Source organism: Lytechinus pictus, chromosome 2, assembly GCF_037042905.1.
Source record: "Lytechinus pictus isolate F3 Inbred chromosome 2, Lp3.0, whole genome shotgun sequence".
Classification (NCBI taxonomy): Eukaryota; Metazoa; Echinodermata; class Echinoidea; order Temnopleuroida; family Toxopneustidae; genus Lytechinus; species Lytechinus pictus.
In genome coordinates this window covers 55,067,801-55,081,870 of record NC_087246.1, presented here as the reverse complement: position 1 = coordinate 55,081,870, position 14,070 = coordinate 55,067,801, and the positions used below count along the sequence as shown (strand labels likewise).

Below are 14,070 nucleotides of genomic sequence, written 5' to 3'. Positions count from 1 at the left end.
ATTCTGTGTATAATAAAAACTTAAACATTCCTCTGAAACAGCAGATTTTCAGCCATGGTCCATACCACTCAGTGCTCCTAAATAATTTAATTGCCTGCCTGAGTCCTGACCAGTTTTAGAAATCTGAAGAAAAAATCTGCTGGAATTTTAAGCAAGGTTTCCACTTTGGCGAGTTGGAGTTGCGAGTCATACGCGAGCTGTGCGAGCTCTAACTCGCCTTAGCTCGCACAAGCTCGCGTGAAATTTACATTTTTTCCTGGAATTTGCTTGAGTGACAAACGACTCAACATCGAGTTCACTACGCTCGCTGTACGAGTGAACCGAGCGCGAAACGAGTCAGGCCGAGCTTATTATGAGTTGCGGTGACCTTTATACGACTTAAAGCGAGCTCTGAACGAGTTATAAAGATTTTGTTACGAGTGATAAGAGTTTCATACGACCAAGGGGCGGGATATGCATATTTTTGGCACTCAAAGATGGATGCCGGCGGCGGCGGCGTCAACACCAAATCTTAACCGAAGGTTAAGTTTTTGAAATGGCATCATAACTTAGAAAGTATATGGACCTAGTTCATGAAACTTGACCATAAGGTTTATCAAGCATTACTAAACATCCTTCTCGAGTTTCAGGTCACAAGACCAAGGTCAGAGGTCATTTATGGTCAATGAACTTAGACCATGTTTAGGGAATCAACATCAAAATCTTAACCTACGGTTAAGTTTTTGAAATGTCATCATAACTTAGAAAATATATGAACCTAGTTCATGAAACGTGGACATAAGGTTATTAAAGTATATAAACATCCTGCTTGAGTTTTAAGTCACATGACTAAGGTCAAAGGTCAATTAGGGTCAATGGACTTTGGCCAATTGGGGGTATTTGTTAAATTAACATTATAACTTTGAAAGTTTATGAATCTGATTCATGAAACTTGAACATAAGAGTAATCAGGAATCACTAAATATCATGTGCGGATATCAGGTCACATGTCCAAGGTCAAAGGCCAATGAACTTTAGTGATGTTCGGGTGATCTGTTGAATTACCATCATAACTTTGAAAGTTTATAGATCTGATTCATGAATCTTGGATATAAGAGTAATCAAGTATTCCGGAACATCCTGTGCAAGTTTCGGGTCACATGACGAAGGTCAAAGGTCATTTAAGGTCAATGAACTTTGGCCTTGTTGGGGATATTTGTTGAATTACCATCATAACTTTGAAAGATTATGAATATGATTCATCAACTTGGATATTAGAGTGGTCAAGTATCACCGAACATCTCATGCCAGTTTCAGGTCACATGACCAAAGTCAAAGGTCATTTAAGGTTATTGAACTTTGGCCATCTTGGAGATTAATACTATATTGCTGTCATGACTTTCAAAGTTTAGATACAGTTGATAAAATGTGGATATAGGGGTAATCTAGTATCACTGACAAGTCTTAGGTCACATGATAAAGGTCAAATGTCATTTATTGTCAATGAACGTAGTATTGTATCATTGTATGAATGGTGTTTTTGTGAATAATTATTTTATAGTAGTTTTCAGAGTCAGCACTGCTTCTACAGTGCGTATAAAAAAAAAACGGGACAGATTTGTTAATCGGTGCTCTAAGGTCTTGTCTTTCAAATGCTATTAAAAAAAAATAGTTTTGTTCATGCTTGAGCGAACACGGGACGTTTTTGTTGGGGGTTCAAAAAGAGGCTTGCGCCAGAATTGCAGAATATGAGTAATATGATGATCGGACTTCTTGCTAATTAGGAGACTTCCTCTTAACCTTTTCATTATCTTTGCCATAATTTTCAAATCATGCGGTCAAAATTCATTTTCAGATCTATTTATTTGATTGAATTATTCTGTTATTTCTTTTTAATATGCTCTCTGTTAGCTTTGAATATTCCTTCTTCAAGCTAAAATTATTTCTTTCAACCGAATTATGGGAGAGCATGGATTTTTTATTCAAATCCTTTCATTATGTGCTACAAAGATTATGGTGCCTTTTGAACAAAGCCACACAGATGGGTGGGCGCTCGGGGGTTGCTCCCCCCCTCAATTAAAAAAATCATGACCAAAAAAAAGTGGACAGGAAATAAAAGGAAAGATAGAAAGTAAAATATGATATTATTTGCTGAATATTATGTCAAAATCTATCACAAAATTTGATATTGTAATTAAAAAAGTGGGAATATTTGCGTGCTCATTTCGCTCGCTCACAACTTTTTAATACATTTTACCCGATCTGCCATATCTAGCTCCTTCAAAATTGACTCAATACACCATTGCCATTGAAAGACATGAATCCCTTCCTGTGTTTCCTGTCAAGCAATTAAACTTGGTCAACGAATTAATGACCTATTGAAAAATAGATTCATGTCTTTTAAAGGTACATAACATAATTTGTTTCACATAATAAAACGATTTGAATAATCACAAGTTTTCCCAATTAATAATTCAAATCTTCTTGCTTGAGTTATCAAAAAAAATCTTCTTTTCTCAGTTACTTATGAAGAAAAATTAAAAGGTAAGAGAAGTTTAAATGAAAAAAACAAAATAATTCAATTAAATAAATAACTTTGTAAATGAAATTTGACAACATAATTCGAAAATTGTGGCACAGATAATGAAAAGGTCAAGAGGAAGTCTCCTGATTAGCAAGAAGTCTGATCATTGTATTACACATATTCTGCAATTCTGGCGCAAGCCTCTTTTTGAACCCCCAACAAAAACGTCCCGTGTTCGGTCAAGCATGAATAAAATTTATTTTTTTAAATTGCATTTCAAAGATAAGACCTTAGAGCATCTATTAACACCAAAATATAGACATCATTATTTGAAACTAAAATTTTATAGACTTTTCAAATCTGTCCCGTTTTTTTTATACGCACTGTATATTGGATAGCGTGATGCAGGTGAGACTGCCAGAGGCGCTCCACTTGGATCTTGTCTAGTTTGATGTCTTGTTCTTTTACCTTGGCTCTGCTCGTCATTGACCTCCTCTTTCGTTTCAATTTTCTCTTCCTGCACTTCTTCTACCCTTGTTTGAATGTCATCTTCTTTCGCTGTTTCCCTACCTGAATGGCCACAACTCTTGGATCTTTTGGATCGAGGCATATTTCTCTCCTTATTTGTTGAAAGTTGTAATAATGCAGTGGCAACAGCCTTTTTAAAAGTACGTGTACATTGCGTGGGTCAGTTAAAATGTGCTCTCACTTTAAAATGAACTCCTCAAAAAAAGTTTGGAAATCCGACTTTAATCAAAACTCCCTCCTCGGTTTTAGTAAATATCAATTGGTATTAATATCAATGAATAGATCATTTAATTTTCTTTAAAATGATACCCTACATGATATGATTATGGTTCACATGGAGGTGCAGTGCCTTGAAATGTGGGGCAAGGTCAAAATTCAAAATTAAGTTGCAAAGTGACACAATATTGAAAGTCACTGTTCCTTTTTCCGTGGTGATGAGTGAGTTTTTTAGCGGTTTCTTTTGAGTTTGACCGGTAATCCCGCCTCGGTTTTAGTAAATATCAATGTTAAATTAATATCAATGAATAGATTATTTAATCTTCTTTAAAGTGATACTTTCCATGATATGTATTTGGCTCAAATGGAGGTGCAGTGCCTTAAATGTGAAAATTTGCAAAATGACACAATATTGAAAGTCACTGTTCTTTTCTTCCATGATGATGAGTGAGATTCTCAGCAATTGTTTTCATGCACCTTAACATCAACATTCAAATGGAATCAAACACACCTCTGCACAAGCAAACACACAACAAACAAACATAAACCACAACAAAACATTATGAAATGAAAAAGCAGGGGTTTGATTTGAATGGATTTTCATCTTTATTGACACAGACAAAAAAATCATGTTCTGTATTGACCCTGATTACTTCTGCTCGTTTTGCAGCTTTTTACTTCAGACCTCATCCAACACTTATTAATTTTGCTCTTTTTTGATGGCATGATCATAACAAGCATGGGATCATTTTAAAGAGAATCAAATGATCTTTTGAAAGATATCAAATATGCATTGTGTAAAATTTGGAGTCAGGATAAATTAATGGCCAAACTCAGATTTCCAAACTTTTTTGCTCGTTTTGCAACTTTTCAATTCAGACTTTATCCAACACTTTTGAATCCTGCTCTTTTCGTGATGGCATGATCATAACAAGCATGGTACCATTGTAAAGAAAATTGAATGACCTTTTAAATGATGTCTAATATGCAATGTGTAAATTTTGGAGTTGGGAGATATTAATGGCCAATTTCAGATTTCCAAACTTTGTTGAGGGGTTTATATGTGGGGAAAATATAGATCACTGGACATTTATCATTCAGCTGGCATGCCTCTGAGCTATTGCAACGCACTCGGAATAAACTCATACGAAACTCGCTGTAACTCGGGGTGCTCGATCTAAAGTCGCGCTGGACTCGTAAAACGATCGCAATGCTCGTATATCACTCTTGAAAACTCAGAACGCACTCGCGTATACTCAGATGTGGCGAGTTATTACGAGTTATTGTGAGTTTATTTCGAGCTTCTTACGAGTTATTGCGAGTACTGCGAGTATATAACGAGTTTAGGTGAGTTCAGCACGAGTTACAGCGAGTTAGCAAAATTTTTGAACATGTTCAAAAATTTTGAAACAGCTCACGACTTCAAGGAGAGTTGTCCCGAGCTTGAACGAGCTCCTCCGAGCCATGCCGAGTTGTCGCGAGTTGTCCCGAGTTTCATGGTGAGCTTTATGCGAGTTATCGCGAGTACCTCATTTTGGCAACTCGCTATAACTCGCCATAACTCGCGATGTTAACTCGCCAAAGTGGAAACCTTGCTTTAAGTATACTAACCCCGCACCACGAACCGCGTTTGGCAGTGGATTTCTAACTAGTGGGTCGCGCGTGCTTAGCCTGGAGGCGTCTGGGATCTCACTTCTTGGGTCCACAACACACGACTTCTATGGCTTGATTTTTCTGTGCGTGGCGGCATGTAATGAACCCTTGCCTTGGGTGGAATTGTACAAAAACATTATTTCTAAAATAAAAACTTTTTAATTTTAATAGTAGTTATGCCAAAATGCATGATTCTAAACTTATATCAGATCTGTATCTGTCATCTGACCTGAATGCATCGTCAGAACAAGTACAGTTTCCAAACATGCTTACCTTGACTTTTGACTGGATCAAACAGCGTAGCCTGCAACATGCATCGGGAGCAAGTGAATGGGACCGTGCAGCTTGGAGTTTTTCAATAGTTAGTAGAGCAACACAACGAAGACTGTCGAGTGGACAAAATCGATCTTTCCAGTTCACAATTCAATAAAAAACGGGCAAAATAACACAGTTCTGGTTCCCTTATAGTCTGAAGTTGTCGAAAACAGAATTCGGATGTCACATTACATGAAGAAAACGGTAAATTCGGAAGATATTGAAGAGGTCAGTAAGGTGATTCAGTGTATTATGCACAGAGGGATGATGAGCTCGATTATTGTGTGACGTCATTATTCTCGACTGTTTTCACTGCGTGAACTGTCGGTCTGGGGGGCGGCTGGGGGGCTTAGAATGGTCTCTAATAATTTCATTTCTTGCATTTCCACGACATCGATAAGACTTTTTAGTGACATATTTGTGTATAAAAAGACAAGACCTTTCCATTCATATATAATTTGTCTATAATCATCACTTTCGTGAATTTTCTTTGTGTGTATACTTTAAACATACTCACAAACTTACAAAAAATGAATAAATTCATTAAAAGAACTAATGTCACCAGAACACATACCTGATAATTTCTTGCTTTGCTGGCCTCACATCTTGATAGAAGTGATGGAGGCTCATTGGACGGAAGTCTGTTCAGATTCTGACCAATGAGGGCACTGCATGCAGCCAGATAACCTTCTAACTTTGAGGCTTCAGGGCAGCAGTAAAAGGAAGTTTCAACCTTTAGACAAGTGAAACCCCCCAAAAAGAAAATTTACACTAACAAAATCAATAATAAGTGTCAAATAATCAGATAAGTTTTCATAATAGCATTTTCAAAAGTACTGGCTTGTAAACAGAACAAAAAAGTATAAATGACAAATGCATTGCTGAAATCAGTCAAAGATTTGCTTACTGAACAAGACATTAATGAATACTGGACAGCTGCAGACTGTATTTTTCATTGGACGTCCTCTTAGTCTGTCCAAAAGCTTACTTGTAGTAATTACAGTCAAAACATTTCTTTAAATACATTTTTCTATACATATCAGACCTGTTTATGGAAACCTTTCAAAATCAATTATAGAATATCATAATGAAATGTACTTTTACCTTGGGAGAAAGTTCCTGGACTCTCTGGAACATGTCTGCTGCCTTTCCGTACTGCTGCTCATGGAAGCTGTAGCATCCAAGGTCATAGTTCAACTGCCAAAGGAACTCTTCCTTGGTGACCTTGATTCCATGCAGCTGTGGAGCTGGTAGCTTTGTGAGAGAGTTGTTAGCATTGGCTGATGATGATGGGGTGGGTGAGGAGGAGGAGAAGGCATCAATGTCAATGAAAGTATGGGTGTCTGGGAAGTAGATGTCTCGATCAAGGGGTAGGCATCGCTCCAAGAAGTTGAGAGAATCCGGAAGAGTGTCCTTGACCTGAGTGCGATGAGACAGATTCATACATGTGTATTCTCCATTGAGAGGCATTATATAAACTGAGAAACTTTCCCATAAATCTATAATTTGTTAAGGAACAAAACACAAATCGAAAATGCTTTTTAAGTAGATTGTATCAATACACTGTCCCTTCAAACTCTCATAACATCCCTATCTCACAAGACAACTCTCTGTGCAAAGTTGAGCTACCTGTAATTCAGAAGGATTAGAAAGGTCTTGAAACTGTTATAAGCAAGCTTACCTCTGAGATCTCCACACAAAATGTGTGAATACTAATAACTATGACAAATGTTTCAGAGGGAAGTAGAATGCCAGTGTTATGACAGTTTGAGAACCAGCCCCAAGGATAACTAAATATTCCTTCTTTGCTTTTGAAATCTGTTCAAACTTAATGCATGGCACCTGATCCAAGGTCTGAATGGGTATAGGTTTTATCAAAAGATGTTCACACAAAGCAAAGTAATTAATGAAAACCCCCCCCCAAAATCCATGGGAACTTACCGTTTTCATGACCATATCGTTTACCCCAGCCACATTGAAGGCACTGAAACAAAAGAACATTTAAATTACACAAATCAATGTACATTTCATTCATGTTTCAGTTCTAACTTTCTATAGTGCCCAAGCAAATGATCACTAGTTTAAAGAAATTATTTGTCTTACATACTTAATCTGAAGGTGGGGTGAAATTCAATAATTATTTAAAAAAAAAAGGTTTTTTTTTTTCAAAACACAATTTAGGAAATACTATAAAATTGCATAAACCAATCAAGGAAACCAAAACCCAAAAAGAGAAGCAATCCATTTTTTTGTGTTATTCGATTAAAGGAAACCCAACCCCCCCCCCAAAAAAAACCCAGTCTTTTTGGAAAGAGTAAAATGAGAGGAACAATTTAAAACAAGTTTCATCAAAATCGGTTGTGAAATAAGCAAGTTATGGACACTTAAATGGTCTTGTTGTACTTTCTATGGGGATCCTCAAATTGATAAACGTGCTTCAAAATTGCTGATTTTGTGGACAATTCTCCATTTGTTTTGTACACAATTTTTCAGATTTTCCCCATTATCTTTCAAATTGCATCTTGCCTCCTTCTGGGCACAACATATGTCATGGGAAAATATAATTCACACCACATATGTCAAGGTCAGGAGGAAATGATGTAAAATATGTAAAAATTAAGGGGAAAATCTGAAAATTTGTGTACAAAACAAATAGAAGGTTGTCCACAAAATCAGCCATTTTGAAGCATGTTTGCCAATTTCAGGATACCCACATCAAGTACAATAAGACCTTTTAAACGTCCATAACTTGCTTATTTCACAACCAATTTTGATGAAACTTGTTTTAAATTGTTCCTCTTGTTTTACTCATTCCAAAAAGACTGGGTTTTTTTTCTTGGGTTTTGGTTTCCTTTAATCAAATAACACAAAAAACTGACCCCAAAATAGAAAAATAAGAATTTCCCTGTTTCTGTATATGAAATAAACTTACCCAGGAACATTACCAGGTGGTGTCTTGATTAACTTGGATGGGACTGATCTCTCAACAAATGTTCTCACACTCCTAATAATAATAAAAAAACAATTCACTCTCAAAAGTATGATGCCAATTACTTATCCACGGAACTGCAACTGCATGATAATGCTTGACATTAACTTTAAAAAAAAGAATGTTTAGGTCTATATGCTTTTATAGAAAGTAAATAAACAATCTAAGAAACATACTTCATAGAAGGACAGAGTCATAAAATAATCAACATTCTTATACTGCTTTCAGTAACTCATGATTTTTTGGTCCACACCAGGCCCGCACTATCATAGTCTGCAGCACAAGTATTCAGTAACTATAGCAGAGCCACACTACTTTTATGATCACACCATAATTTATACAGAGCGGAAGTGCACTGTACTGTTACCTTGGTCCGTGTGAGGAATTTTGGCCTGGGCGTGGAGCTGCTACATCGTCCATAAACTCTTTGGTCAGCGTGTGGTGCCGGCCTGGTGGTGGTCTAGTGCTGATAAAAGCAGCACCACAATAGCCCCTTTTTAGTTTATGAATGGCATTCATAAGCTCAACATTTTACGACTTAGCCCGGGCCTGATCTGGACCAGCAAGATACTGAAAGTGGCATTAAAGTTCCAGTTCCAATTTTCCTTCATTCTTACTTCACCTCATTAACTACCCAAGTAATGACCAAATTAGAGAAGTCGACCTAAAAAATTTCATATGAAAAAAAAAAAAAAAAAAGACAAACCATTTCAGGAAGGTTGCACATGTGGGGGGGGGGGGGGGGGCTAGCCGGACAATGGACATACAAACATGAAGGCAAAGGAACAAGGGTATAAAAGGCTTCTATTTGATGATTCTGATCAGTTACTTTTGACTGCTTTAAACTAATTCAATCTGGAGAATAGATTGAAATAGATGAACAGAACAATGGAAGGACTATTGAATACATGTACTCAAGCCTTTGATAATCACTGTTTGTTTACCAAATTAATGTTGTATATTTCTTCATATTAAAAAAAGACCATCAAAACCAACAGATAATGATAAATTTAATAAAATGAAACAAAAGAAAATAATGCATTTCTAAACGTTCTTACCATCTATTGTAGATTGTCAAAGCAACCAAAACAGAGTCATCCAAGCTACATACATCAGTGGTTGGTTGGATGTTTAACTCTGGAGGGGAAACCCACTCAACAAAGTCTTTAAGAACCTTATGTACCATGTACAAAGGAAGGCTGTAAAGAAGAAAAATATATATGTATAGTTTGAGTGATATGTGGAAGAAATGACTTGATATTTAATAGGTGCTGTGGGAATAAATGAATTCCACTGAATTGAATTGAATTACTTGTCGAAATAAAGGTTCTGTTATCTTGAATTTTTTTTCAAAGGGTCTTTTCACGAGTTATCATAAGATGCAGAAGTCCAAGTCATACCTCATATGAAGTTATAATGAGTTGTAAATAATGGAAATATCAAGATATTAGGTTTGATTTGTGTCGTGATTTATTTTAATCTCAGGGGTGTTACAAGAAACCGTGTTTCAATCAACATCAAATTTCAACTACGAATTTACAAATGATTGTTAAGTTTCTACTTGGGCAACTCTAATTAATACTTTCTTGCAAAAAGTAGGCTAGTAATCGGTTGCAATACATTTGCAATAGACTGCAAGACATATGATTGACTTTGGGTCCTAAAATTGACTGGCACAAGATAAGAATACGTGTGCCAAGACCCTCAGTTGATACTACAACGTGCATCTTTGAAAGAGAGAGAAAAGGAGAGAGTAAAATGATATAAATGTCTTGAGTGTATACATTATAATTGGTTCCTTCAGGGTGTTAGTACCTGGTCTGGAGGAAAGAGAAGTCCCATTTGAGATGTGCTGCCACTTTGAGAGCCAGGACCTTGAGGGAGTGAATCTTTCGATGCTGACTTGGAGATTCTTCATTGTTTGCTTCTTTGATAGATTGGTCAACAAACTGCTCAAGTAAGAGAGTAGCTGAGGGCTCTATTGGGAATTTAAAAAGAATAATCAGGAGAAAGTTAAAAAATCTAGTCCTTTTCTCTTCATGTCATGACAAATATTCTGAGAATCCTTTGGGCATACAAGTATTGTGGAATTTGTCCTCTGCTAATATTCTCATGTGTGTGCTTGCCATGTTTAAAGTTAGATTAATATAGGCTGGAGTATAGAGTGGATTCAGTGGACGCACATTGTCACTCGACAGCACTGACAAAATAAAAAACAACGAATGGACATGGACTGGAGCTCACTGGTGACTTATTTCACAATAATGCAAACCCTTTTTTCCCTAAATACATCGGCATTTACATGTATTTTGAAAATTAAATTATTCACTCCCCGCATCAGACCTTATTATATGCATGTTCATTATATGCCGCCGCGCACAGAAAAATCAAGCCATAGAAGTCGTGTGTTGTGGACGCCAGAAGTGACATCGCAGCACAGGCGACCCACTAGTTAGAAATCCACTGCAAAACGCGGTTCTTTGTGCAATTTTAGTATACTTATACTTACCTCGGTCCTTGCACTAGTGCAAGTGGCATGGATCCACTTTCACTCACACTGCACTAGACTCTACAGCTTTTATCTAATACTATTATTGTGACTTTGTGACTGTTAGCTTGAATCTCATATAAGGCAGGTGAGTGAAGTTGGTGTTACTAATCAATTTTAAAAATTTGGCTTCACTCTTCGCTCAGCTCAGCCTAAGCCGGGAAAGCAGAAAACAAAAGTCAAACATCATCATGAGACATGAACATGTAAATTGATCCGGATAACTGCATAGGCCGGCCTAGGGCCTAAACTAAGCTAGTAAAGTAAAGCCTTGTAAAGGTAAGGTAGGCACTACCTTATCTTTACACTTCATCTTGGCACTAGATTTGTGCTGTAGACATGTGTCCAAAAAGTTAATCGGTGAGTTGGCCTCAAATTTTCTTTCTATATTTTGAGTGAACAATGTAGTTAAATGTAGCGACATCTTCACATTTTCTATTAATTATCTATCAATGTGACATGTTTCCACGCCTCCTCACATTGGCTCAAACAGTCTAACGTTAAAATTGCTTTAAAATGCCTATTTTTAGCCACTAGCCCACACAGTATAGCCTATAGGGATGGACCAATATGCTACATGCATTTCCAGGCACATTTTATGGAGTATTTAATAGCCTTATTTTTCACTATTTAGGAAATTTTGAGGTAAGTTTTGAGCAATGTCTGTGATAATATAGCTAATAAAGAGTATTAAAATAGGCCTAATGCTTTTTAGTAGAAATGGTGTTTATTTTTTTGGTCCTACCTAATGTTAACCCAGGGAGCTCCGGCATCCTGACATCGAGGCACAAACTGGACCCTCAAAATAAGGAAAAGTTATGTCACGTTCGTTCTCGGTATCGATCGGCCATTATGTTCTCAATTTTGAAAGAAGGAGAACGAACAAGACAGAACTTTTCCTTTTTTTGAGGGTCCAGTTTGTGCCTCGATGTCAGGAGTCTGTGTTAAGATAGACCTTCATCCATATAATCGAGGTAAGTGCATAATTTCTTTTTTCCCCTTTTATTTGGGGTGCTAATGCGACCCCATTCTACCCCATTTTGGAGAGTACCCATGTCTGCCTAGTAATACACGAATGAGTCCTCGGCCAGGGTGACCAGACGTCCCGTATTTTGCTCCTTTGTCCCGGCGTCCCAACAAACCCTTCTCGGGACGCCTATTTGTCCTGTATTTAAGAATATTGAACAAAATGTAGTTAATACATTTAAAAGTGATGACTTTTCATCAAATAACCAACAGATGACGAAGCAGAGACAATAATAAAATAAATAACTGTAAACTTTTGCAAGTTTAGCTGTGATTTTCTTGCTAACCCAATACATTTCAGACGAACTGGCCTCCTGCCTGTGTGTGGCAGGCTACTAGCTAGGCATGTAGGATCGGAGCAGATTCTCAATGGTGCAAACAATCTCACATGATAAACAGTTTTTGCACCAAAATAATCACAAAATAGGTGGGAAATTTTTTATAATTATATTATGGATTCTCAGATTACTGATTTGGAGATGTAATCGGAGGAACAAGTTATTGAGTTTTCATAACTAGATCTAGTTGTTTCAGCTTTCGTTTTGAGTCTTGTTATGTATGATGCCACGGTGCTTCATCTAATTTTTAAGTTTGACAATGTTTCACTTTGTAATTTTATTCATTTCTAAAACATTTTAGTTTTTTTCAATTTTAAAAATAAATTACAAGAATACCAAATATCATTATGATTTTTGTTAGATGATTGGATTTTTTTTTGTTTGCTTGAAATTTGAACTTTTCTCCTCTTTCTTTCTTATCTATCCTTCTTTCTTCATCCCCTTCCTGCTTGCCCTTTTTCGTTCCATCTATCTTTATTTCCTATCTTTCTTTCCTGAACCTTTCTCTCTCTGTGTGTTCATTTTTCTTTCTTTCCTTCTTTCTCTTACTTTCCTTCTTTATCAAATTTCCTTTTTTTATTTACTTCATTCTTTCTTTCCATGGCTTAAGCTTTTCTTCGCTTCCTTCACCCTTCCTCTCCTTTTTCTTTTTGTTCTTTCTCTCCTTCCATTATTTTCTCCTTTTTTTATTCTCTCCTCCCTCTTTTTCCTCCTTTCTTTCAGCTTTATTTTATTTTTTCATTCTAATTCTTTCTTTCCCTTCCTTCCTGTTTTTGTTCTTTCTTTGTTTCTTTCCAGTTTTCAAAGAATGAAGGAAACATTTTTTCTTTCCTCCTCCTTTTTTACTTTCTTTTTTCCTTTCTATCATTTATTTTGTCTTTCACACATTTATTCATCTTCTCTTCCTTTCTTTCTATATTATTTTCAAAGAATGACGGAAACCTTTTTTTCTCTCTTTTAATCTTTCTTTCATCCTTCTTTTATCCTAACTTTCTTATATTTTTTTATTTTTCCTTAATTTTTTTTCTTTCTTCTCAATTCATCTCTTTTCATTCCCTCCTTCATTCTTTCGTTCACCCTCCCTTCCAATTCTTTATATTTTTTTCATAAGTCTAACACTGAGGAGCCTTCTTTGACTTTGTTGATCTTTTTTTGTTGATTGTCAGCCGCATTTCATTTTGTGAAATCTGGCCTGGTCACCCTGCCTGGCCGGAGCTCCCTGGGTAACCTAAAAGGCCATTGATAATGATATGTCGTAAGTAAAAGTTTTGAGTCATATTATTTACATTGATTTTACGAACCTGGATTCTCACTGCTAAGATGACTTTCCAGTAGGCCTGGCTTCAAAAGAAATTCAAACCACAACAGTGGAGTCGGGGGAAGAGCAGGCGAATCACTACGACGGTTTTCAATAGGTGGGACCGGTGAGTCTCTGCCTTCATTCATCTTTACATTGATTCTGCAAAGTCGCCCCAAAGTACTAAAGTACTTCCTGAAGTCCTTGTATATTGCCAAACTTCCAACGAGATATGAGTCAAACGAATGTACCGTTGCGTGTGTAAATAATCAATAAGCTGTCTAATTTATTACAAAAATTGGTTCACTTTCAAATTCAACAAACTGCGACTCCATGGTTCATCGAATCACGTGACACCACAAGCTGCTTGTAAACAAGATACACGTGGATAGCAAATTTAGAATGCACACAGTGCAGTGTATATAGCTAGCTAGCTAGCTGCAACTCGAACTCAGTTCCTGCATGCTGTTCAGATTGGTCTTGTTCAAAATAATTTTTTTATCGAAAAACCATGTTCCAAAATTTCTGTTTGATCTCCAGAGCTGAACCATGACTATGGTGAGTTATTCTTGATTATTAGTAGTTAGTCTAGCTAAAATTTAATAATTAGGTCAGGACTTTAGGTCTTGACTTAAATTTATTTATGAAATGATCAAT

At 36.5% G+C, this 14,070-nt stretch overlaps 1 protein-coding gene across 1 annotated transcript in view; it reads right to left on the bottom strand.

Moving 5' to 3' along the window:
- Positions 1 to 13,786, bottom strand: part of LOC129253938 (integrator complex subunit 8-like) — a 31,043-nt gene extending 17,257 nt beyond the window's left edge. The window contains exons 1-7 of the mRNA XM_064095194.1: positions 13,418 to 13,786; positions 10,020 to 10,182; positions 9,263 to 9,403; positions 8,148 to 8,219; positions 7,157 to 7,199; positions 6,320 to 6,634; positions 5,790 to 5,948 (exon numbers count right to left, since the gene is read on the bottom strand). Of these exons, the coding sequence (XP_063951264.1) occupies positions 5,790 to 5,948; positions 6,320 to 6,634; positions 7,157 to 7,199; positions 8,148 to 8,219; positions 9,263 to 9,403; positions 10,020 to 10,182; positions 13,418 to 13,562 (1,038 nt within the window). The 5' untranslated portion in view covers positions 13,563 to 13,786. The remainder of the gene's footprint in view (positions 1 to 5,789; positions 5,949 to 6,319; positions 6,635 to 7,156; positions 7,200 to 8,147; positions 8,220 to 9,262; positions 9,404 to 10,019; positions 10,183 to 13,417) is intronic.
- Between the last annotated feature and the right edge of the window lie 284 nt (positions 13,787 to 14,070).